We start from the raw sequence: 27,329 nt of genomic DNA, 5'->3' as shown, positions 1-27,329 counted from the left end.
TCTGACTCGTTACTTTTGTCTGCCTCTCAATTAGACCTCAGTTTCAAACATGGTATTTTCTTCTACAGACTAACTTTTCCTTCATTGTTTGGGATTAAAAGTGTGTTCTAAGGGCCTGTCTGTATTCCAGCCAGAGGAATTAAAGGTGTGTGCTAAGACTGAGCCACATCACAACTAGAAAGAGTTTGTTTTTTTGTTTTTTTTTAACAATATAATCTCAGGGTTCACAGTGTGATCAAATAGCCCGCAACAACGGTTACTTGCATATGAAAATACTATTTATGTAAATGCATATTTTGCTTGCATATATGGCTGTGCATCACATGCATGCAGTGCCCACAGAGGTTAAAAAAGGGCATCAGATGCCCTGGGACTGGAGTTACAATTTCAAGGAGCCATGGTGGAGCTGGGAATCAAACCTAGGTCCTCTGGAAGAGGTGTGTGTGTGTGTGTGTGTGTGTGTGTGTGTGTGTGTGTGTGTGTGTCTGCGCGTGCACCATATCTGTGCAGGAGACCACAGAGGCCAAAGGAGGGTATCATACCTGACCCTTGATCCTATACAAAAGCATCGAGTACACTTAAATGATAAGCCATGTCTCTAGCCCCAACATTCAATTTTTGAATGAAGAAATGTCTTCATTGGTACAGTAATAGTATACAACTTGGAAAAGGCTTTACAGTAAGGATGTGGTGTCCTAATTTAGGAATCTGAAGTGCCCTGGCAATTCTACTGATTCATCCTGAATGTATTGGACCACAGACTTTCTCTCCTTGAGGGCCCTTTACTTGAGGCAATGTGACCTATGGCTAAGCGAGCAAACCTAAGTCATTCAGACTCTTTAGCCTCCTAAGGTTTGAAAATAGTGTTCACACGGTTACTGTGAGGACGAAGCTAATGCATGGCGTTCCACAGTACCCTCTCCTGGGGTTTTGGATTCTAATCACAAATTCCCAAGTTAAGGTTATAAGAAAAGAGGACATGAAAAGGGAAATTGTCTGGAAGTAGAAAAAGAACCAGGAGTCAGGATATCTCCTGGTAAGGTACTGTCTAGCTCTTGGCAATTATCTTCTCGAAATCTAAGCTGGTTTTCATTTGTCATCCCTGACAAAAAAGGACTTGCCTCTGCCCGCCCGATTCTCAAGCCAACAGCACGTCTCTCTGAGGTGATAATGGCAGTGGGCGTGTGGGGACGTTTGGCCACGCGAGGGCAGCATTCTCCCTCCCGGGCTCACTCGACCTCTCCTGCAAACCCCCAGTGCAACCCAAGCAGAACCAAAAACCAGTATGGGCTTCCCCTTTCGTTTTATCTCGCTGTATGCGAATACTAGATTGCAACTTAAGAAGCAGTTTCTCAAAATTCTACAGGTCGAAAACGAGCTGCCGACATTCTCGCGATGTCACCACCGGAAGTGGGTGGTGGCAGGAACTCGGAGTTCTCGCGAGATACCGGCGGAAGTGGGTGGTGGCTAGGCTGGAGCTGATCGCATCACTAGTCTGCTCTCCCTAGCTCCGAGCTGCTGTGGCCATTGCCTCCAGCGCTGTTTTCTGAGGCCTCGCCTCCGCCGTCTTTCCTGCCCGAGCTCCCGTGCAAGGCCTCCGCTGCCAGACGGTGCCTGGTGTCCCGCCGTTCCCATCCTCGGTTGGTCCTCCGTTAGGCCGTGCCTCAGGCCCAATCCGCGGCGACGCCGGCAGGTGATGCCAAATACAGCCATGAAGAAAAAGGTGCTGTTGATGGGAAAGAGCGGGTCGGGGAAGACCAGCATGAGGTCGATCATCTTTGCAAATTATATTGCGCGCGACACCAGGCGCCTGGGTGCCACCATCGACGTGGAGCACTCCCACGTCCGATTCTTGGGGAACCTGGTGCTGAACCTGTGGGACTGTGGCGGCCAGGACACCTTTATGGAAAATTACTTCACCAGCCAGCGGGACAACATCTTCCGTAATGTGGAGGTTCTGATCTATGTGTTTGACGTAGAGAGCCGCGAACTGGAAAAAGATATGCATTATTATCAGTCGTGTCTGGAAGCCATCCTCCAGAATTCACCTGATGCCAAAATCTTCTGCCTGGTGCACAAAATGGATCTGGTTCAGGAAGATCAACGTGACCTGATTTTTAAAGAGCGAGAAGAAGACCTGAGGCGTTTGTCTCGCCCGCTGGAGTGCGCTTGTTTTCGAACGTCCATCTGGGATGAGACGCTCTACAAAGCCTGGTCCAGCATCGTCTATCAGCTGATCCCCAACGTTCAGCAGCTGGAGATGAACCTAAGGAATTTTGCCCAGATTATTGAGGCTGATGAAGTTCTGCTGTTCGAGAGAGCTACGTTCTTGGTGATTTCCCACTACCAGTGCAAAGAGCAGCGAGATGTGCACCGCTTTGAGAAGATCAGCAACATCATCAAGCAGTTTAAGCTAAGCTGCAGTAAATTGGCCGCTTCTTTCCAGAGCATGGAAGTGAGGAATTCTAACTTCGCTGCCTTCATCGACATCTTTACATCAAACACGTATGTGATGGTGGTCATGTCAGATCCATCCATCCCTTCTGCAGCTACTCTGATCAACATTCGTAATGCCAGGAAACACTTTGAGAAGCTAGAGAGAGTAGATGGCCCCAAGCACAGCCTCCTCATGCGCTGAAAAATGCCAAATGCTCTTTAGTAAATGCTGAATTATGGTGGGTTTTTTTTTTTTTTTGCATCATTTGTTTTTAATATTCATAATGTCATGTGCTTAAAAGTGGGCTTTGAAACGTGTGCTTACTATCTCATCTCTTCCCTAGTCTTAGTATTGGACGCTATTTACTCAGCTATCCAGTAGAGATCCTCAAGACGGCCTTTATGAAAAGTTAGTGTGGTGTTAACACTAAAGTAGGTGGTGTGTGTGGGTGTGTATGTGTGGGTGTGTTATGGTTACCTGGTTATAATAGAGTATTAAAGCAGTTATCTTCTGTATTATCAGATCACAAAGGTGGAATGTTACTATTTTATCAGCAAGATATTAAAATGTATTTCTAAATCCTCCTTGGTTTCAATCATGAATAAACATTTATTATTAGCAATTTAAAATGTTGTTTGAAATAATTTGATGGTACTTAATAGTACAGATTCTGTTTTGGTTTTTTTTTATCCTCAAATGTCGTTTAGCTGGCAAACTGACAGTGTTTGGTAGCAGCCGTAGCAGTGGTAAAGACTCAAGGGGCTGGAATAGTGACTCTGGTTAAGAGCACTGTCTGCTTTTCCAGAATACCTGGGTCCACAACTATCTGTAACTTCAGTCCTAGGGAGTCCAACACCCTTTTGTGGCCTCTACACACACCAGGCTTATAGCTGGTACAAGCAGAACACTCCAGCACATGTAAAGTTTAAAACAAACAAGGACTGGATATTTATAGAATGTAGCTCAACTGGTATATGGCTTGCCTAGCAATGCACAAGACCCTGGGATCCAACACCAGAGGCACATAAAAACCTGGGGGTAGTGCTGCATGCCTGTTCCCAGGTGAAAGCAAGAGTATTCGTTGGAATGTTTGAGACCAGCCAGAGACCCCAGCCCCAAGAAGTTCTTAAGCTAGGGACATAGCTCAGTGGTAGAATGCCAACCTAGAACTTCTTGGGATGAAATCCCAGTTCTAATCTTTTACTTTGAAGAAGCAAGACATTGATTTCACTATGCCTGCTCTCCTGTTTGTGGATACAGTAAGAACACGACTACATAAGATTGCCAAAATGGTCAACACAGAAAGCATCCAGATTATGCCATTCCTCTAAATACTGCATGTGACATCTGGCAAAGTTTGAGCCTGTTAAATGCTAGGTATTAAGTGCTTGACATGCATGTATTCTAATTTATCCTCATAACCTGATGGATGGTGACTTCTATCAATACATGAAAAAACTGGCATGACTCTATTAAAGTGAGACACTTTAGGGCATTCTCACCAGATCCTTTATGCCTCCTAACCATCACACCCCTCTACCTCCATTGACAGAAAAATTATTTGGAAAAAAAAAAAAAAAGACTTATCTTTTGCTAGGCAGCTGCTCATTCCCTGTAATCCCAGTATTCAGGTGGCTATGTAAGATGATTACCATAAATTTAAGGACAACCTAGGCTATACTAAGATCTTCAAAAACTACCATTTAAGGTATAGATTATTCCCACATGTAATTCCAAATTTACAAACTTTAGAAAGAGGCCACAAAATTAGTGTTTGACCATTTGTACTGATCTGGAAATTCCATGACACCAAGACTGTTTATTACTTACTTTGTGGGAAAAGAGTCTGAGGTTCCTAGTTTGCATTGGGCACATATGGTAAAAGCAGAATAGATATAAACTGCTCCCTTCCAGCTCTAGTGTCAAGTCATCTGTTAGAGCAAAGACTTCTCTGTCTAGGAGCACAAAGACCAGTCACTCACTCAAGCCAGTGTGATCTACACCAGAGTTCAGGCCAGTCAGGGCTACATAGCAAGACCTTACCTTGAACATAAAAATAACAGCTGTTGTAGTAGATTCTAGATTCTAGTGATTAAAACTAAACACCAGTAACAAAGTACTCTTACCTGAACCACTGAGCCTTTTAAATTATTTTACCAAGTTGTACTTTTGTACATAATAATTCAGTGGTGTGTTTGAGGCATAATTCTTTTTGAAATACAGGGAATCCCAGACAGTGGTGAAACACTGAGTATTTATTCTAGACAGCAGTTTGTAGAACACACTTCCAAACAGTCCTTAGAACACAGGCATTTCCCACTTAAGAACATGAACTTGCCAGCTCTCAGTGCATAAAGAGTTGGGTGCTCTTGAGAGCAACCAGGCATCTGATCTTCATAATGTCTTCACACATTAAATGAAATGTTTTGAAACACATTTTTTTAGTACACTAGGGAAAAAAAGTTTGCTTTTATACAGGTCTCAAGAATTCCCGTCTACACTTTAGGTAAAATTGGTATCAGACCTTATAACTAAGAAAACTACTGTAAAGGTTTCAAAATGTCTGTTTAGAATTTTGTTGAGCTTAGTCCCTGTCCCCCAAATGCTCCTTAACTACCCTTATCTTACTTGTCAGCATCTTCCATGCTCAGCAGTATACATACCCTACAGACATCTACACAGGTAAGAAGGTGTGTGGACAGCTGTGATCAGAAATCACGTACAGTGGGGGACAAAGACACTAAGTAAAAGCTAAGTAAACATCTGTAGTTCCAGCACTTGGGAGACCGAGGCAGGAAGACTGCTGTGAGCTGAAGCTAACCTGAACAGTAGCAAGATCCCTACCTCCCCCCCAACCCTCCCACACAAAAGAGTTACACAATAGACTTCAAAAAGGATGTAAGACCATGGATCTAGGGAGGGCAAATTAAGACATCAAGGCAGACCATGTGATTTGTCTGAGCCTTCAGCTCTTGTTTTACAGATAGGGTCTCACTCTGTAGCCCTGTCGGCTGTCCTGGAACTGACTTTGTAGACCAGACTCAGATCAGCCTGCCTTCCCAAGTGCTGGGATCGAAGGTGTTTAAAGGATTAAAGTGCTGTTCTGAGTTCTAAAGGAACTATAACTGGCTGGAGAGATGCCTCGGTGGCTGCTCATCCTGTGACCCAGGTTCAAGTACTAGCCAACTCCAGTCCCAGAGGATCTGACTCCCCCCTCAGGGAGCACCAGGCACCAAAAAGGTACACAGACAGACATGTAGGCAAACATCCACACATGTGAAAATAAATAAAAAATTTAAAAAATCCTAACCGCTATAATGAAAGGTTCTTAAAGTCTTCAAGTCAAATTAAAGAACTGAGATGAGCTAGAAGGACAAAAAAAAAGTTTGGGGGGAGGGGTATCTAAGTAAGGGAGCTGTCTTTAAACCAAACCCTGTTCTGTAATTGCAATGAACCATCAATGGGCTTGTAAGCAAGGACCTGACAAGATCAAGTAGCTGCTACCCGTCACAGAGCTGTGCGGGAAAGCACTGAAAGCATTAAGTTACTATCAGTTTTGGAAGTGACAGATTGGAGATTTGATCATGGTGCTGAAACAAGAAATAATGAGTTCAGGAATGTTCAGCCATCCACAGGTAAATTTCAGTGACTCTTCTAAACCCAAGATATCCAGATACTTGACCTTTCAACTCTCATAATGAAGGGCTGAGCAATATGCATACGACAGTGTGCCCCGTCTTAAAGGTACCTCGGGCTAACCGTGCATCGCAGTCTCTGCAGTGAGCTGCTGAGCCTATGAGTGGCCGTGGAAGCATATCTGAATGAGATTTCCAGACCCTCTCTCAATAAGCATCTTTAAACAGGCATCTCAGATGATCCTAATACAGGTGGCCCCGGCATCCCACCCCAGCCACTTAATCTCTCACTCGCTTCAGAATCTGCAGGCGAGGTATACCTCCTATCTCAATTACAAAGGTTAAATGCAACCATGTGTATTAAACACTTAGCATTGGCTCTAGATGACAGAGGCTCCTCTGACAGTCCTTCTTCTCCCCTAACATGCTTAGAGTCTAGATACCAGGCTGACTGTAAACAAGTGATTTCCCAGTACACCTGAACAGTCTGCTCTGCTGCACTCGTGAAGGAACCAGAGCCCTCGGGAACATGTCCTCTTTCCCTCTCTGTAAGCAGCTCTTATACAATCCTTCTGACACTCAGCCCATCTACCTTTCTCTTCTTCCTTTTTCTTAAGACTTGGGGACAGGATTTTGAAAGTTACAAACTGAGGCTCTGCAGTTAGAATAGAAGGAGATAAACCAACCTTTTAGTGCCTCTTCTAGTCAGGCTTATTCAGGCACATGTATTTATTCCTTGGATGATACAAACAAGACCCCTGACAATAAGGCAAAATGTATAAATGTTAAATCCATGTTCAATTTTCTCAAAACTATTTTGGAATATTCTGTAGGCACTAAGGAACTTTAATGTTTTCAATCAGTAAGTAATAAAACCTTGTTGCTTTCCACAAACAACACCCACCATACCACCCACAGACCACAATTGTAAAACAAATTTGCAAATTTCTCATTGATATTCTTGTTAAATATAAATAGAATTAAATTCTCAGCCTAACATACACAAAACAGAGTCTGACTGTTCTTTAAACATCTGGCCATCTTCTACCTTTCCCCATCTCCTCAATTCACTCCATTTCGTCTTCACCTATCACATACATGCATTTTATCCCATCAACATCATTCTGCAGGACCAATATACTTAGAATTCATTAAGTCTGTTTACAATTTTACAAACGTTACAGTGTGTTGCTTTGATTACACATCCAAGGGTACTACACTACACCTCGTTCATTTTGTGTTAGTACCAGAATATCCATCAAGATCCAGTAAAATGGTTTATTTCTCTAAAATGAGAGAGATATGGCTATTTAGTGGCTATTAGATTACGCACCCATCCTTATGTTAATAACTGATATTTTTTTTTCTTCTTTTTTCTTTTTTTTCCGGAGCTGGGGACCGAACCCAGGGCCTTGCGCTTGCTAGGCAAGCGCTCTACCACTGAGCTAAATCCCCAACCCCATGACTAATATTTTTAACATAACTATATTTGTAATTTACTTATAAGATTATTCTAGGAATCAAAATGGTTTTCTAAAATTTGACATTTGCTGTTCTTAAATACTTCACATTTCAAACTCATAATATTTAGCAAGAAAAAGAGGAGGGAGAAAGACCTAAATACATTATAAGAAGCCAAAGTACATTCAGAACTTCTCTGATGCTAGAAAGAGAATTACACTTCCAATGTGTGGATCTCAGCTGCAGTTAAGTGAAAAGGCTTCAGGGTAAGTGCATCAGCTAAATCAACTGGAAAATGCTTTATCTTGTCAAATCAGAGAGTCTCTTGCTTCAAGGCTCTTACTTGAGATTTCTTCTTCTGAAAAATTGATTTTTAAAAGAGGAAAATTATTATGCAGAAAAGTAGGAACAATTCCAAAAAGTAGCAAATTTCTTGATTTAGCAAAGGCTCACTCTGTGCAAGACCCACTAATAAATAATGAATAAAATTATCATTTCTACTCAAATGTCTTTTCAATAAATAAATAAATAATAAATAAATGTACTTCTAGAATACTTTTCAAAAGTGTTTAAATATCATGGAAAAACCAAAGTGATATGCAAGAAATCTATATAATAAGACCAAATCGGTCCTAAATGCCTAAGAATAATTTTAACTTTTTCTTATACAATTTTCAAACATAAAAATAAGAGAATTATGATTCATAACATGTGCTGAATGCTTAGCATCAATAATACTGTTATAGGTTGAACTGCCCACCAACACACTCTGCTGGAATTCTAACACCAGCATCTCAAAATATGACTCTATTTGGAAAAGCTGTCTGTCTCTCTCATTGTAGATATACAGTCAGGACTCTGAAAGTATCCATGAAGTAAGGGTATACTCCTCTTACCCTTGATGAAGGTACAAGGATTATGTCTGTCACATCACCCACCATGACCACACAACACTCACTTTGTTCTATATTTATGAAAAGTTAAGTGAACAGAAGATTAGAAATAGCCTGGGCTACATGGTAAATTTGAAGCCAGCCCAAATCATATAGTAAGTTTGTGGCTAGCTAGGGGTAGGTAGCCCAGTGCTACTCTAGCCTAGGAGGGTTAAAAAAGTTAAGAGAATGGATCGCCAAGGGTGCATGCACAGGTTTGGTTAACTCTTACCTTTTAAATTAGGCAGAAATTCCCCAAGCCTACATGGTAATGTGGTCCTCAATTTTTGCTCCACCAGAAAAGCTTTAGATAGAGGTGATACAGTCTGTGTTCTTTCATCAAAGGATACGTGGGAAGACGGCTTTGTGCAGTCAACAAACAAATCTTGAGTGTCCAAAACAGTGCATGTATCATCTACTTGCTTGGCTACAGGACTCAATTCTATTTTGTGTTGTTCAAGTGTCTTAGGGTTAGACAGGCGAGATTCTTTCCTGATTTTGTTAAGAGATTTCTTCAGAGCCTCATAACTACTGAGAAGAGACTGTAAATTGGAATCTAATTCTGGAATAGCTTGTCTTTTCCCCACACCATCTGGAAAAGCATCACTGTCTACATAAGTCTTTGGTTCCAGGTGAAAAGTGGTCTCTGAACTCGTAGAACTATTAAGACTTAGGTGACCAACTTCTTCTGGAAGAGTCTCATGTAATATGCCAATGCCACTCAACCTCTGGAAAGAATCCCATAGCAAAGTCTTATGCGTGGAAGGTTCACTGCAAGAAGCTTGTGAGTAGTCCAACAGTCGAACACAGTCCTCTTTACTTCTACCCATCACATCTATTCCACTGCCCACAGCAGGGGAGAATGCCTCCATTTGTCTAGTTTCTGAAAGCCTGGTGGCTGCACATTCTAAATCTTGCTTACAAATCATTTTCTTATTTATCAAGTCTGACTCATCTTCTGTTGGGGGTTCACTGATCTGACTCGTTACCAGATGTTTCTGAGGTACACTGGTAAGCTGATCTGGAACAGCTTTCTCTTCAGGCAAATAAGACCCATCAAAATCTGGGGAAAAAATAGCCATGCTAAATTCCCTCTGATTATGCAGTATAGATGAAGACTCTGACGACACGTCTCCAGCTTTGGCATCCACTAGAATCCCATCTGAACTTCTGTTAACTTCAGTTTCGACAGCTTTTCTCCATGAGCTTCTAATATCAGCTACTAATTAAGGTGGAGGGAAAAACACAAAAAATATTTTACCATTTGCATATGCCCAAACATAGACATGCGATTAATATACCTTACTCTAGTGCTGAAAACAAAGCTCCTGCCTTAGTAGCAGCCCAAGCTCCATATATATGCGAACAGGATGACAAAGCAGAGCATCAGAAAACTTCATCTCCTAGTAACCAAACTCAAGTCAGAGCACATAGCAACAGCTATTCTTGAAACATACATAGACTTACACACAATAAATTTGATTACATACAGGAAAGACATATCTGCTTGTCTACCCAGACCAGAAATGGGCAGAATGTTTTTTGTTGTTTTTAAAAGATTAGATACTGGGGTTGGGGATTTAGCTCAGCGGTAGAGCGCTTGCCTAGCGAGTGCAAGGCCCTGGGTTCGGTCCCCAGCTCCGAAAAAAAGGAAAAAAAAAAAAGATTAGATACTAGGGTTGGAGAGATGGCTCAGTGGTTAAGAGCACTGACTGTTCTTCAAGAGGTCCTGAGTTTAACTCCCAGCAACCGGATAATAGTCACAACCATCTAATGTCCTCTTCTGGGGTATCTGAACACAGATACAGTGTACTCATGTTAAATAAATAAGATTTAAAAAAAAAATTAGATACTAATATTAGGTTGTCGATCATTTGATCTCCCACAACTCCTCAAATCTGCCATTGTAGGATGGAAATGGCTTTAAGCAATGTTAACAAATGCGCAAGGTTGTGTTAAATATAATTTTTTAAAAAGAAAAACACACTACAGGACCCTATTGTCATTTGAAGAACAGTAACCTATGCTGTCTCAGCTCAATGAACTGAATCAGAAGCAAAGAAGAAACTGTATTCAATCATTCAACCCAAATGATCTGCATTGGTTAAATACGGAAGCATCAGGCTCACCTACACCAGCCGCAGGTAAGAGAGGGAAGCTTTGGACACTGATTATTTTTGCCATGGGCTGCTGACTGGAAAGCAAAATCATCATATTCCCTAAACATGGATGTCTGATCTGAAGGTGAAAATTTTTCTTAGTATATTTACTGATTTTATTCATTTGTCTATTTAGTGCATGCCTGTACACGTGTATGTGTGTATGACTACACACATGCTGTGGTGCATGTATGGAGGACAGAGGACAACGCCATTCTCTTCCATGAGGAAGATGGCTCAACTGGCCCCAGAAGTTTTAAGTGACCAAATAAAATTCTTTGCAGAAAAATAGCCAAGTAAAACAACTAAAACAAGATTATAACATCAGGACTGATTATATTTTTGTGGAGGTACTCAGAGTCACAAAAGATTACTGATGAAAGACAGTAATAAAATGTGAGCGATCGTGCTGAATACGTCAACGAGATTCCATTGTATCAGACTAAAGAGCCACCTCAGCTAAACAAGAAGTGCAGTTTTAAATTGTTTCCAAGAACTGTCAGATCATGTCTTAAAAAGGGAAAGGGGGGCTGGAGAGATGGCTCAGCCATTAAAGGCTAATCCCACAACCAAAAATATGAGAAAGGGAAAGTGGAACAGAAAGCATTAACTTACTCAAGTTATCCGGAGTCCGGGGAATTTGTTTCCTGGTTAAGAAGGGATTAGAAATTAAAGTGTCAATTAGCTCCTCCAATTTGACTTCTTTTCCCTCAGAGAGCTGTGGTGAATCAGACAGAACTACTCTGGCAACCTACAAGAGAAAGAAAAAAAGGAAAATGACCCAGGCCTGACAGAAACAGGACGGAGTGCAACAAGAAGCGTGAGCGCAGCAGTCAGCAGCCCAGTACCGGCAGATGGCGGCAGACGCTCCCTGACGTGCTGCAGGTCCAGGTCCTCTGCAAGAGCAGCACGCGCTCTCTTAACCACTGAACAATCTCTCCAGCCCCTAGCCTTCATCTTTATCACCTGTGACTCCTTTACTTCAAATTTCTCAACAATTAATTCTGCTCGATTTTTAATGCCAACAGCACTTAGGAAAAACATTCCAACTATGTAAGCACATTTATTAACAGTCCTTTCAGTCCTTGTCTAACCTCGTCCACCAGCTGATCTTGCTCTCTCTGGAATGGGTCACTCTTTTTCCCCAGCACAGACCCTCCGGATACGCTACTCTGTGCATTCTTTGCAGTATCTGATAAAGGAGAGTCTTCCGATTCGGAGCCTGCTATTTTCTTATAAGGCACGTTTTTCTCTTTGGGAGTCCTCATATTTGGATCCTGAAAAAAGACATACATTATAAAGTAATGATCATGGCTGGTATTGAAGCTCTTTAAATGGCAGATCTAAATAATTGCACATTCTCATTTAGCAAGAGAATAGAAATGGCACAAGAATGGGAGGAAAAGAACTTGAATGTAATTAAGTTACCAAAAATAATTTATAAATCACTACAGTCACAATTAGCTGAAGCTGTCTTCCAAGGCAAGCGTTAAGCACCTGTATAATCCCAGCACTTGGGAGGCTGAGGCAAGAGCACTGCCATGTGTTCAAGAATGGCTTGAACTACACAGCCAATTAGCAAGGCCATGTCTCACAATCATGAAAATGGTTTTAGACCATACCTTCTCAAGTAGTGTGAAACTGTTTGTATCTGAGGACGAAGCACACTGTAAGGGAAAAGGCACAGGGCTGAAAGAAAAGAGACGGCAAATCTAAGTTATGTGTAGAGAGGCGTTCACTAACTTGATGTATCTCAGTGAGAAACTGTCTGCCCCGTATCTGTCCATGACGATTTCACTCAATTCGCCCTGGTCATCAAAAGGCAGTTTACTCTGGGGAGGTCTAGTGACAATTGGAGCAGCACTTCTGCCCAACTTGTGTATCACTCTCCCGAATAACTCCAACTTTCTTACTACATATTTTTATGCCTATAACATTTATAAGTTTAAATGCATACAACTTAAAAATTAACTCAACTGACGAGAACTGTACTGTCGCAATGTCCTCAGCATGCTAATAATACAATTTCACAGCGGCAGAGACTTTAATATTCTTTCAGCCAAGCATGGGAGCACACACCTGTAATTTCAGCACTTCAGAAGTTAAGGCAAGATCAAGTTCCAAACCAGACTGGGCTACAAAGCAAGGCTGCCACAAAACAAGCAGCTTTTGCCAAATACTCACCATGTAGCCTAAGAACCTGAGCTGGACTCCCAGATCCAAGACAGAAAATGAACTCAATTGTCCTCTGACCTGTATACACACACAGACAACCTTGTGCTCTCCCACACACATAAAAGATTATTCTGGGGGGGTGGCTGAGGTAGAAGATTTATTTTTAATAGCACTTGAAGCTAAAATCCCATAGCAAGGATAAAATACAAGTACGTAGGCTGTCCTACATGAAATCCTCAGATTCAGCATAAAGAAATGATTTTAAAAATTAAGAATAATATAAATTAAAAAAATAATAATATAAATTATTTTTAAATATGAAAAAAGCAAATAGTATTCCACACACCTTAAACTCCAATGCTAGTACGGCTGTATTAAGTACTTTTTTTATTGCTCCCTTTCCAGGCCATGAAAAGAACACACTATAGTAATGAAAATATGTATGTCCATATAGTGCAATTTATAAATAGTAATTTATAAAATTTTAACCTACTTCAAAGATTCAGATGCAAGAGGGGCTTCTTATATTTCTCATGTACAGATATTCTTTTTCATTATCAAAAACTTTAATTTTGTAGATCAAGTTCTTTTTAAGTAACAGAAAAATTTAGCATTCCATCTCCAAACTCGGTTTCTCCTATGAACCTTGCTCTTATAATAACACTACGTTACATATATAATAACACTACGTTACGTATAATAATGTATAAACACCATTCTGCTCAGAGCCCCATAAGCTATGACCTGAGAACAACAATAAAGGTAGGACAGAACCAGTCAGCCAAACCACTGTGGCTGACCTTCACATGTGTGCCATGGCCCATGTATACACAACAAACACACACACACACACACACACACACACACATAAACACAAACACAAACACACAGAGTATACACATAAATAAATAGCAAATAAATTTTCTTTAAAAACAAACAAAAAAGTAGTTCAAGGTAAGCCTAGATCATCCAGCCTGACTCAGAGACCCTGTAGAAAACAAAACAAAAATTAACTCTCAACTTAATTTCAAAAAATCTTTTAAATTCTAAGGCTAGTTTTTTGCTTTTTGTTTTTTTAACAAAACCAAACCAGAGACCCCTGCGAAGAGCACTTGGCTTACTTTTCAGATACAGAGTATAAAGTAAACAGCTGTGCTAATTAATCTAGTGGATTTTCCTTTGGGTTTTGTGGAGACAGCACATGGTTAAAAGCACTTGCTTCTCTTCTAGAGGACCGAAGTTCAGTTCCAACATGTACATAAAAGCAGCCCACAACCACCTGTCACTGCAGCTCCAGGGTATCCAACGCTCTCTCCGGAGTTCCGCAAATAAATACTATAAATCTTTTAAGCAGATGGAAGATGATAGCTCATTAGGTAAAAGACTGGAGGTCTGAGTTCAATTCCCAGGGCCTTCATCGGAAGAGAAAAACAACCCCTAAAAATTCTAACCTAGGGCTAGAGAGATGGCTCATTGGTTAAGAGCACTGTCTACTCTTCTAGAGGTCCTGAGTTCAATTCCCAGCAACCACATGGTGGCTCATAACCATCTGTAATGGGATCCGATGCCCTCTTCTGGTATTTGTTCAGTGACAGGATGCTCATATACATTAAATAAATAAATCTTTTAAAACAATTCTGACCTTCACTTGTACAAAATGGCATGTGCACACCAGCACCTCCAAATCTCTCTCACACACACATACATGCATGCATACAAACATGCATACATGCATGCATACATACATACATACATACATACATACATACATACACAAAATTTAAAACTAATTAATTAGTAAGAGGTGCAACATCCGTAGCAACTAGAGAGGCGAAGCCTATGTGTGTATATATCCTTATATACACACACATATATATTCGAATTTAAAACACACATATATATTCGAATTTAAAATATTCAGACTGGAATTTTGTTTTTTACCTAAGTTTAGGAGGAAAGTAAAAATAAGTAAAGAAAAAAGAAGTTGTGGGGAAACATTGGGTGTGGTAGCACATGCCTTTTATCCCAGCACACAGAAAGGAGGTAGAGTTCTGTAAATTCAAGGTCAATTTGGTCTACATGGTGAATTGTAGGCCAGCAATTCAAAAAGTAAAAATGTCAAAAAGTAAATAAATAAACTGAGAAAACAGCATCACCACTATACATTGGGGAATTGTGCAAAACCTGCTCTAAAGAGAGTGCTCACAGAACAGGAAAGGAATGAGCCACTACTGAATATTGGCTTCAAGTACAATGCTACCTCCATCAGCTTAATCTAATCAATAAGGCTTAAGAGTGTTTTGATTACCTGTGATGACAACTGCGTGCCAAAGAGCTAACTGTACTCTTTCTTTCCCCTAGTCAGTGTTTCTCTGTGAAGCCCTGGCCATCTCAGAACTCACTCTGACACCAGACTGATCCAACGCAAAGATTCTGCCTCTCTCTCTGCCTCTGCCTCCCGAGTGCTGGGATTAAAGGCATGTACCACCACTACCCAGCTTAAAAATGTACTCTTTCAATGGTTTTCAAGTATAATATTCAATCCATAGACTTCTCCCAAGTAATCTTTCCTTCACAATTTTCATAGGTGATCTATTTTCATATCTGTCCCTCTTCTCCTTGGGGAAGTTGTACTGCACGAAATATACAAAAGGCAAACATCAACCAAATAATAATACATGGTGGCATTAGAGCAACAGCCCCAAGCTTAAGAGCAGGCACTACTCTTACAGGGGACCAAGTTCAGGTCCTGGCATACATTGGTCAGTCCCCAAACACCTGACCCTCCGACTGCAAGAGTTCCACACCCTCTTCTGAACTCCACAGGCACTCACGTGCACATACCCACACCCTGACACACATATAATTAAAGATACCAGAAACAAATCTCAGCCAAGCCTGACAACCTGAGTTTCAGCCCTGGAACACACACTGTAGAGGAAGTAATGAACCAACTTGCACAAGCTGTCGCTCTGACCCCACACTCATGCAACAACAGAGAAATAGAAACAAATATAAAAACAATAGAAAGGCTGGGAAAGGAACGGGGAAAAAAAAAAAGAAAGGCTGGGAAGATGACTCAGTGTAATGTGCTTCCTACACAAGCTTAAGCGGGAGGGTCTGATACATACACAGCACATACATGCATACACAAGCATATGCCACATGTATGTTCAGTTACCTGTTTCATTGTTACATAAGAATTCCTACTTCCAATAAAAAATAATTACCCAAGTGTACTATGTACATTTACTTCAGAGGTTTTTGACATTTTTATTCATTGGTGAGGAGGAGGCATAGTACATATGTGGAGACAACATGGGGAGAAGGTTTTCTCTCCACTATGTGGGTCTAAAGGATCTGAACTGAACTCAGGTCCTCAGGCTTGGGGGCAAACACCATTACCCACTAAGCTATCTCACTGGTCCTCAGTTTTTTACTTTATATCGGGCATTGATCATAAAAGCTAACAGATCAGGATAACAGGATAATAGAAAACAGGCAATAAAGAAAATAGAATTCCTGAAAGAAATGGTTAACAAAATAGCTTTTCCTGCTAAATTTGGCATTAGAATAAATCAAATATCTTCTAGTATTTTTTGTAAAGAATGTAACTCTTATAAATATCAAAAACTTCATTATAAACTGAGTATAGTGTGCACACCTCGAATCTCAGCACTCAGAACACAGGAGCAGGCAGATCTCTGTGAGTTCAAGGCCAGCTTTAGTTCCAAGACAACCAAAGCTATGCAATGAGACCCTACCTCAAAAATAACAACCACCACCATCAATAATTGGCCAGGGGGAGAAAAGACAGACTCACCCACTAAGAGCACTTTCTATTCCTGCAGAGCATCAGGATTTAGTGACTAATACCTACGATGGAACTGTAACTCTAACTCCAATTCCAGAGGACTTAGCACCCTCTCTTGGCCTCCAAAGACACCAGGCACTGCATTTACATACACGCAAGCAAAGCACTCATACATATAAAATAAACAGTTCTTTTTTTTTTTAAATCTGTAATATAGATGCAAACAGCAAGCTGTGCAGGCTAAAAAGGAAATACGTGGACCAACTAAAAGCTAAGCTGGACTCAGCCACAGCAATAGAAAGCACTAGTCTGAAAGTTCCCACCAAACCATATGACCTCAAATGTTCCCAAATCTTACTCACTCAATAGTGATTTTAAAATAGTTCACACACATAGAAAACGGCATAAATTCTCAAACTTACCTTATGTAATTTCCAAATCTGTACCTTCTTCAAAACTCAGATAATTCCCATAAAACCCAATATTCAGAAATATAGAAGAGGGGTTGGGGATTTAGCTCAGTGGTAGAGCGCTTGCCTAGGAAGCGCAAGGCCCTGGGTTCGGTCCCCAGCTCGAAAAAAAAAAAAAAAAAAAAAAAAAAAAATAAAGAAAAGAAAAAAATACCCAGGCATAGTAAGTATTGAACATCTGCAAATGCGGATCTACAGGAGAAAAACACTGTCTGGGTGAGAGGAAGAAATCATGCACTATTCCACCACACAGGAAGTTCTATATGAGTCAAATGTTTTACCTGTCAGCGCCATCACACACATTTCCTGGGGTATCCACTTCTCTTCTGCCACCATCTTCTTGTTTAGCTTCTTTATGTATATCTAAGTAAGTTCAAAAATTATTCCTTTAATTAGGTTTGTGTATTCTAATAATCAAGGGCCTCTAGAAACATTAAAGACATATTCTTCTCCTCCTGAAACCAAAGTCTAAACCTTTGCTAGCCTTAAACAAGTGCTCTACACTGAGCTCACGCCCAACTGTTTAGAATAGCTTCTAAATAGAAACCAGAAAAACGTAAGCGTGAGTAAGCAGACAAGGGGATGGCTCAGTGCATAAAAACAACTCGCCATGCACACCTGATGACGTGAGGTCACTCCCTGAGCCCACAATCCCAGAACACCTACAAGAAACGGGAGGCAGAGAAAAAGAAACTGGAGGACTGCAGGCCAACTGGCCTTGCACACTTGCAAAAACACAACAGAACAGACCTGCCTAACACTCACACACCCATAGCCACCACACAGGAAAACGATTTTTAAAAACTGAGCAGGTAAGGGTGCATGCCATCAATCCTGACAGCCTGAATTAGCTCCCTAAACCCACATGGAGAACACTAACTCCCACATGCACTTCATAGTGAGCATGCATACATAAAACAGTATTTGGGGGAAAATAACAACCAAAGATAAAGAAGAAAGAAAAAACAGATTATGTGGTAGCAGGCTTTTATAAGAAGACAGATGTAGCCATTCATGGTGCTGGACCCAGGCAAGCTTGGAAAGTAAAGGCAGGAATTCAAGGCCAGCTTCGTTATACAGAGTTTGAGACAGCTTGTACTACAAAAACTATCTCGAAACAAACCAACAAACAAAAGACGGGGGTTTGGGGGGGAGAGATGGGGTATGTGCACGGACCTGAGTTTGGTCATCAGCACCAAATGCAGTGTTATATAACCATGTTACATTTTTAAGTAAATGAACCATGGTCTAACAATAAAGGCATGTGAACAGCTTCAATAGCACGCTTCAATACATTCATGCCATCAATCAGCTTGCACATTTTTTACACCAACCTTTCAACAGCTATATGTTACTACCATCCTAACACAGCAAAGATATAAAAGATAGAGACCGTGACACCAAGCAGTCTAAAATAGTGGTGACTGAACTGCTCTGTTCTGCTACAGCAGTATGCCAAAAGTATGCAAGGAGGCAGAAGATATACATCAGTCCCAGTGAGGGAATGAAAAAATAAAGGTATCAAGACATTAGGTACAGATTTCATTCACCAGAGCATAGAGGCCATGGCTTATGGTATTGAGAAGAAGATAAATACCACCAAAACATGGTAAGAAAGGTAAAGACTGGTAAATGAAGCCATGGCTACATTACAGATGAGGTGCCCCTTTTTAAACATGTTAATACTCAAGAGTCTTCCCATACTTGAACATTTAGCTAAGGTGTCACTGCATAAGACGCCAATGCAAATGCTATGTAAAGATACTCGCCCATTACAGTGGTCTAAGTAGAATGTCAACTCAAACTTTTTTTGTTTTATTTTGTTTTTTGAGTCAGGGTTTCTCTGGGTAGCCCCAAGTGTCCTGGAACTTACTCTGAGGACTAGGCTGGCCTTGAATCCACCTGCCTCTGCCTTCTGAATGCTGGAATTAAAGGCATGTGAAACCACTGCCTGGCTACAACTCAACCTTTTCAAAACCCTCTGTACTACAGAATCACAGAACATTCCCCAAATGAGAACAAACAAATATCACAAAACTAGTAGGACACCATAAAAACAAGTATCACCTGTTGTTAGTACACAGAAGCTGAAACGTGTCTGTCTTGCATATAAAAAGAAAGTTAATAAGCAAGACTGGGTAGCTTGTACCCTCCTAGCACTTAGAAAAGGCAAGTTCTGAGGCTAGAGAGATGGCTCAGTGGTTAAGACCATTGGCTGTTCTGAGAGGTTCAATTCCCAATACTCACATGGCAGCTCCTAACTGTAACTTTGGTACCAGGAGATCCAACACTCTCATACAGGCATAAATACCAATGCTCATAAAGTAAAAATAAATCATTTATTTAATCCCTGCACTTGGGAAACAGAGGCAGGCAGATCTCTGTGAGTTCAAGGCCATCCTGGTCCTCAGAGTGAATTCTAGAACAACCAGGGCTATACAGAGAGAATCATGTCTTAAAGGGGGCAGGAGGAGGTATGTCACTAGATAAGCTTATTTCTTAATGAAGCTCCTCCCCAGGTTTTAAAGAAAAGCTTCTCCTTCCCTTTTTGGTATTATGTCAATTTTACTACTTTATACCTTTTATGCCTCATCTTTCTGAGACATGGTCTATCTATCATGTAGCTCTGGCTGTCCTGGAACTCACTATATAGACCAGGCTGACTTTGACCTCACAGAGAACCACCTGCTTCAAAAAAAGAATGGGAGGGGAGGGGGGAGGGAGGGGGAGGGAGGGGGAGGGAGGGAGGAAGCTAAGTTCAAGATTAGCTTATGCTATATAATGAATACCAGGCCAGCATGGGCTCCTCCATGTGGACTCACTAAAGATGAAACTAAACCAAGAATTTCAATAAGAAGCAAACAACCATGAGAATCAGCAAGAACACATAGGAGTAAAAATACCTAAGATACAAAAATATAAAAGGCAAGAAAATGAAAAAGGTATAATTAAAAGGTATGAGCAAGAAGAAAGAAACCAAAATACAAGATTAGACTATTAAAAAAGCAGTTTTGAAAAAGAGGTAAGTAAGACTTCTCAGTTTGGGGACATAACGCAGTTGATAATGACTGCCTACTACATGTATACCCATGCCTGTAATCTAATCACTAGGAGACGGAAGCAGGAAGATCAGAAGTTCAAGGTTACCTCAGCCAGTTTGGAAAGACCAGGCTAACAAGACAGCTCAGCAGGAAGTGTATTTGCTGATTAAGCACCTAAGTTTCATCTCCAATTCCAGGCCATACTTGCTAGGATAGAACCTGTAAGCTCTCCTCCGTAAATGAACTGTAGTGTACATGAATGTGCACATGCAACATACATACTAAATTAATCAGAAGTAAGAAAAAGAAAGGTAGAAAAGGACAACAAATTAGGCTTCTCAAAGTAAACAATATGAAATACTAAGTGTTAAAGTAGGTTAAAAAGACAGATTAAACTAACTAAAATAGAAAGATCTAAGGAGAAAAGCCATCAACTGTTGAGGTTTGGTCTGTGATTATGTAATGCTAAATTCTGTATCCCAAGTGCAAACTTTGCCCCTTAATTTAAGACTATTGGTTGAATAAAAATGGCTACAGCCAGTTTCTAGAGGGATTAGAGGTAGGCAGTTACCTGGTTGTGGGGTCACAAGTAGAGAGGGGAGAAGAGCACAGGAGAGGAAGCCACCATGAGAGCAGATGAACCATGAGAACATGGCTGGGAGAAACAGCAAGTATTTGGGGTTCACTGCTCGTACAGTAGTCAGTCCAGCAGTTAGGAAAGTAGATTAGGGATCACCCCCCATAACTGTCAAAGCTAAATAAAATAACCAGTCTGAGTCTCACTCGTTTGTAAGCTAGATGGAGATTAGTTTAAATTGGTCCAACTACAATTAACAAAGCCCAAAAATATAAGAACCTGTATACACAAATGAGAACTTAACAGAGGTGAAAGACAGAACTAGAAATTCTAGGCATTCATAGTGGCCCACAATTGTAATCCCAGCACTTCTAAGTCTAAGGCAAGAGAATCTCAAGTTTGAGGCTGGTCTGGGGTATAAGTTAGACAACACCTAAAATAAATGTGTAACAATCACAAAACAGAATCCTAATAGAAGATTCGGAAGGAAAGGATTAAAATGAAAGATGAAACTGGAGATGGCTCAGTTGTTAAAAGTATTTATTGCTCTTACAGGAGATTGGCTCCCGGCACCTACATTGAGGAGCTCACAAATGTCATAACTCTAGTTCTGGAGTATTCGACACCTCTACAGTCCTCCATGGACATCCTCATACACAAGTTCATGCGTGTGTGTGTGCATGGCGTGTGTGTGTGTGTGTGTGTGTGTGTAAAATCTTTTTAAAAATTAAAGACAGGGGGTTGGGGATTTGGCTCAGTGGTAGAGTGCTTGCCTAGGAAGCGCAAGGTCCTAGGTTCGGTCCCCAGCCCCGGAAAAAAAAAAAAAAAAAAGTTTAAAAAAAAAAAAATTAAAGACAGGCAATATTAAAGGAGACACAGAAAAACAAAATCTTGAACTTTGAAAATGAGCTTCTAGATTTTATATATATATATATATATACATATAAAACCCAAATAGTTAAAAACAAATCTACACTTAGGAGTGCCCCAATAAACCTGCATAATATAAAAAAGAAATCTTATAAGCAACCATAAGTTATAACCTAATTATGTACAAATGAATGACAATGAGATAGATGGTTAATGTGTCCGTGATAATAGAAGGCAGGAACCCAGACTTAACCATCAAAGTCTTAAGATTTGTCGACCTAGGGTTCTAAATCCAGGCAACTACTGTTCAAAACTAAGTAAACGCCAGGTTTGCAGCTCACATTGCTAATCCTATAATGACAAAGCTAAGTTCATCTCCCAGTGAAGTTTCTCCCTAACAATAAATTACCAAACATTTATCCTGTGACTATTCCTATGTATATGTTTTGTGTGTTTCAGATAGGCTGAAGCATTCATTTTTTCAAGTGATAGATTTCTTTTTTCGTAACATTTTGTAACCAAAACAAATTTTATGATATATATTTCACAATAAAAATAACTGGAAAGCAGGTAAAAAGCACTTGCCACCATGCCTGATTATCTGAGTTTGAACCTAGGGTACCACTTGGTAAAAGGAGAGAACCAGGTTGTCCTGTGACCTCCACACATGTACTGTAATGTGTACATGCATATACACATAAATTTGCATATACATAAATAATTGAAAAAATATAAATAACTTTTAAACAATGAGAAATAAGCCATGAGCAGTAATGCAGGCCTATACACCCAGCACTCAGGAGGCAGAGGCAGGAGAACAGTGTGCAGTTCCAGGCCAGCCTGGTCCACACAGTAAATTCCAATATTTCACAATGAGACGCTGTCTTTAAAAGGAAGTGGGGGGAGCTTACCAACCTGGAAGTGACGCAGGATACTTAAAAAGTACACTCTTTGCATATACTTCCTCTGACACAGGATCAAACGAAAGAGGAGACATGGGAGGCAAAAGATCCACAGCCTTAAAACACAGAATTCACAATATTAAGTAACACATTCACAAACAACCATAATGACAAAGTTAAGTTTATCTCCAAGTGAAGTTTTTCCCTAACGATAAATTATCAAACATTTATCCTGGGACTATTCATATGTATATGTTTTGCATGCATATGTGTCTGTGCACTACATGTATGTGTGCCTGGTGCCCATCGAAGCCAGAAGATGGCATCAGATACCCTAGGACTGACGTTTAGCTGGTTATAAGCCACCACGTGGCACCCGTCTTCTTGGAAGAGCAGCCACTGCGCTTACCTGAGAAACCATCTCTTCAGCCCCTACAAACATTATTTTAAATAAAAGAATATAATATCTGTATGTTTTGAATTTTACTTAATAGTATTTTTTAGCCTCTGAATTTAAAATGAGTAACTATACATAACAGTAGCTTGATGAAAAACTATGAAATTATTACATTTTTAAACATCTCAACTGCACAGCAACACACCTATAATCCTAGTGCTCCAGCTAAATACATTCCAGATCAGCGTAGCATACATACGTATCTACACAACAGGTACCTGTCTCTAAAAAGCCACAGGGCCAAACACGGTGGCAGAGGGTTACAATCCTAACGTGTGGGAGCAGATGCAGGAGAAGCCGCAAATCCGCAGTTTATACTCATCATCAGCTGCTACACATCATGTTTAAGGCCAATCTGGGAGACAAGAAACTCTCAAAACGGGGTTGGGGATTTAGCTCAGTGGTAGAGCACTTGCCTAGGAAGCGCAAGGCCCTGGGTTCAGTCCCCAGCTCCGGGGGAAAAAAAAAAAAAAACTCTCAAAACAAAAAAATAACTGGGGCGATAAGCTGGCTCAGCAGGTAATAACACTTGCCTGGCAAGCCTGAGGGCTTGAGTTCAAGTCCAAGGACAGGTTGGATGGAAGGATAGACTTTCTAAAAATCATCCTGTGCCCTTCTCATCTGCACCATGACACATGTGTGCTGGCCCACCCCATCACACACACAATAAATACAAACAATGGTGTGTGTGTGTGTGTGTGTGTGTGTGTGTGTGTGTGTGTGTGTGAATACACTCACATTTCTAAGTTACTGTAGTATTACAAATTAAAAGATTGTTAAAACTTAAAAACAGAATTGCCGAAAATTTAACTCTTCTCCAAAACACAAGTCTTTATTACTTACTGAAGGCCCGCCTTTAATTAGACTGAAAGGAGACACACCAAGAAAGCCTTTCCACTTCGTATGCCATTTTTCTTCCTTTTCAACAGTAGAATGTCTTATTGCAGTGACGTTCTCTTTTATTTTATGCCTATGATATCATAAAAAATACTTTGTTGAAGAATAAATAAAAATATAGCACAATTTAAGACAACAGTAGTAGGGCAGAGAAGGATATATTACAAAGATTAACATTAAACACCATACAAATTTAACAAGTGACTCTTCAGAACTTAAAATATACTTTTTCTCCTTTTAAAACAACCTTTTAAAAGCAACCATATGCCTGCTACTCCACTTAAGTTCCAGTATGCCTTAACTTATCCACCAAAGCTGAAGAATTATACACAACTTCTGTTAAGACAACCACCCTACCCATCCCATAGCAAAACAAGACAGCTTTCTATGTACCTCATGTTCTTCATAGCTGATAATCTTTCCCTCTGAAATTTGGTTTCTTTTTCAAGGTAGTGGAGGTCTATTGTCAATCTTGCTTGGCCAGCCTTACAATGTTCATATTTCATTACTTTCAAGACTTCATTTAACAACTGAATAATTGTTAAGAGGTTCAATTTTCCAGCCTCATAAACATTTCCTATCTGCAACTAAAGATTCAGAAGGGGGACAAAAAGCAAAGATGGTAGGTTCTTAAGGTGATAAAATTACATGGATGCTTTTTACTATTATGTAACAGTGCCTTAAAAGTGAGGAGAGAAATCAACAACCACCCAAACGTAAACCAGGTAAATAATCTCAGTCCTGTAAAAACCGTCAAAGGACTTGCACACCAGTCTTCTATCATGCAGAAGGGCAAAAATCTAGCAACAAAGAGAACGCAAACAGATGGGATGAGAAATAAAGGGGGGCTGGAGAGAGCCAGCAGTTGGCTAAGAGCGCTCGGTGCTCCTCAGGACTCACGCTCAGTGTCGAAAGCTTACAGTTGTGTCTAACTCCTGTCGGATGCAGCCCTCTTCTGGCGTCTATGAATAGCAGATACACATATGGCGCGCGCGCGCGCACACACGCACACACACACACACACACACACACACACACACACACACACACACACACACATGCTCGAGCACGCACAGAGGCAAGCATTCATATAAAAGTAAAAGAAATCAATCTTTTCTTTTTTTTTTTAAAGATTTATTTATTTTATGTATAAAATGTATTTTAAGTACACTGTAACTGTCTTCAGACACACCAGAAGAGGGCATCAGATCTCATTACAGATGGTTGTGAGCTACCATGTGGTTGCTGGGAATTGAACTCAGGACCTTTGGAAGAGCAGCCAGTGCTCTTAACCACTGAGCCATCTCACCAGCCCCCAATCTTTTCTTAATGGCTTAAATATATAGAGCAGATTTGAAAACAAAGCAAAAAAAAAAAATCACGATTTTTTTCCTTTGAGACAGGTTCTTACTATGTAGCCCAGCTAAACTAGAACTTACCATGTCAATCAAGCTGGCCCTGCAGCCCAGAGATCTGCCTGTCTCTACCAAGTGACAAGTTTATTTTTAACAAAAGTTGCAAATGCCATCCATCCTAACACAAACAAACAAAAAAATCAGGAGGCTGATGAGAGTGCTCAGTCCTTATAAAGTGCTTGCCATCCGAGCATGAGGCCCCCACTACCCACATAAAAGTGAGTGTGGTGACGTGTACTTGTAATCTCAGCACTGGCAGCGTAGAGACAGGAAGATTCCTACATTTTCTCCCCTACCCTAATTATCAAGCCCCAGGTCCCAGTGAGAGACCCTGTCTCAAAAAACACACCACTGATCCCAGCACTCAGGAAACAAAGACAGGCGCATCACTGTGAGTTCAAGGCCAGCCTGGTTTACATGATGACTTCTAAACCTGCCAGAGCTACACAGGGAGACAGTATCTCAAACAAAACAAAACAAAACATTAATAGTGATTTTCTCTAAAGACATCACCACTTCCTTATTTGTATTCTCATACATAATTAATGTCTTTTTTGATACCTGCCTACACCCTGGAGAAATCTGAATTCACGAATGTTAATTGTTATATATTATGAATTTGATGCACATATATTGTATCTTAAAGTGAAATCTCACAAAATATTTTATCTACGTACCTTCTATATACTACTGTCAGTACCCGGTATGTGGTAAGTACTAAATAAAGGGTACATACTAAAGAAAAAGTAAGTAAGCCATTCAATTAAATGTTCCAAATGAAGACAGAAACATGCAGAGGGTAGACGGGGCTTTGTTTGGCTGAAGAAGAGAGATGTGTAGTAACATTGTATAGGGACCAGATGTTACGGTGCATGTCTTTAGTCTTAGTACTCAGGAGGCAGGGCAAGAGGGTCTCTGTGAGTTCAAGGCTAGCCTGGTCTATAATGCTAGTGTCCATGAGACACTGTTTGAAAAATAAAATAAATAAAATTATTGATAGGAAGCTGATAACGCCATGGCACTTGGGAAACAATGGCAGGCAGATTTGTGAGTTTGAGGCCAGATTGGTCTACATAGCAAGTTCCAGCATAGGCACAGCTACATAGAGATCAGACCCTGTCTCAAAACAACAAAAACAAACATGGAAAACCTCCTCTCTCGCTTAGAATATACATGGCGTGGAGAGGGATGAAAAGAAAACACTAAGACCAGCACTGTGAAAACCCACAAAGAAAACTGAGGTATTGCCATCACAGAGATAAAGGAGGTAAAGCAGTCACGGAATGCTTGAGCGTCAAGATGAAAGGGAAGGGGGGAAGGGAAGCAATTTGGGAGGAACCTCCCCCACGGCTTGTTCTCCAGAGTAGAGTACTGAGGAGCAGAAGCTTCCAAAGACTTGTACCTCAGCAAGGTTTGTGAATGATGGCCCTAGTCACATTCTACTTGAAAATAAGTAAAAAAGCGCTAGAGCATACAGACTTTATAAAAGGCCCTCTCTCTGGAAGCCAAATGTGGTAGGGCACCCTTTAACTCCAGAACTTAGATGGCAGAGGCTGGGCTAGTCTATAAACCCAGTTCTAGACCTGCCAAGACTACAAAGTTGAACCAGTCATAAGAAGAAAAACAAACGATACACGTGAGAGCGAGACTTGATGAAGTATACAATCTCAGCACTGAGGAGGCTGAGGCAGGGGGAAATTTATAAACAACTGATACAAAGAGTTGAAATGGCTCAGTGGATAAATGCACTTGTGACCAAGCCTGGAGAACTGAGTTCTGCCCCATAACACACATGAAAAAGAGAATAGATTCCCATAAATTGTCCTCTGACTTCCAAATACACACTGTGGCATGAGTGCACTCACATGTATACACACACCGCACGCACGCACACAAAATGTAAAAAATTAACACAGTACAATCTTCACTCTAAGCAAGGCTAACCTTTCTATATCATACAAAACTGAACAAGGTAGAAGAGATGACAAAAGCGAATGGATAGGAACACACACACCTTGACAGAGAACACAGATGCTTGAAGCAGTGGGAAATCTCTACGATGACACACAATGTAAAGAGCAGTGACA

The 27,329-nt window shown here is 40.6% G+C and overlaps 2 protein-coding genes and 1 non-coding gene across 3 annotated transcripts in view; 1 reads left to right on the top strand and 2 right to left on the bottom strand.

Moving 5' to 3' along the window:
• The first annotated feature begins 1,450 nt into the window (after positions 1–1,450).
• On the top strand, positions 1,451–3,066 carry Rraga (Ras related GTP binding A). Its single transcript, XM_032902256.1, has one exon. It carries the CDS (start codon positions 1,697–1,699, stop codon positions 2,636–2,638), a length of 942 nt encoding a protein of 313 aa, XP_032758147.1. The 5' UTR covers positions 1,451–1,696; the 3' UTR covers positions 2,639–3,066.
• Positions 3,067–7,449: 4,383 nt separating this feature from the next.
• Haus6 (HAUS augmin like complex subunit 6) overlaps positions 7,450–27,329 on the bottom strand; it is a 34,225-nt gene continuing 14,345 nt past the window's right edge. The window contains exons 9-17 of the mRNA XM_032902249.1: positions 24,221–24,414; positions 23,774–23,900; positions 22,487–22,589; positions 17,365–17,446; positions 12,247–12,313; positions 11,719–11,901; positions 11,240–11,375; positions 8,698–9,687; positions 7,450–7,891 (exon numbers count right to left, since the gene is read on the bottom strand). Of these exons, the coding sequence (XP_032758140.1) occupies positions 7,842–7,891; positions 8,698–9,687; positions 11,240–11,375; positions 11,719–11,901; positions 12,247–12,313; positions 17,365–17,446; positions 22,487–22,589; positions 23,774–23,900; positions 24,221–24,414 (1,932 nt within the window). The 3' untranslated portion in view covers positions 7,450–7,841. The remainder of the gene's footprint in view (positions 7,892–8,697; positions 9,688–11,239; positions 11,376–11,718; positions 11,902–12,246; positions 12,314–17,364; positions 17,447–22,486; positions 22,590–23,773; positions 23,901–24,220; positions 24,415–27,329) is intronic.
• LOC116890460 lies at positions 12,387–12,517 on the bottom strand. The gene has a single exon (XR_004386652.1).

The sequence above is a fragment of the Rattus rattus genome, chromosome 1 (assembly GCF_011064425.1).
Source record: "Rattus rattus isolate New Zealand chromosome 1, Rrattus_CSIRO_v1, whole genome shotgun sequence".
Lineage (NCBI taxonomy): Eukaryota > Metazoa > Chordata > Mammalia > Rodentia > Muridae > Rattus > Rattus rattus.
Note: the sequence above shows the minus strand (reverse complement) of the source record. Positions and strands in the feature narration are given on the sequence as shown.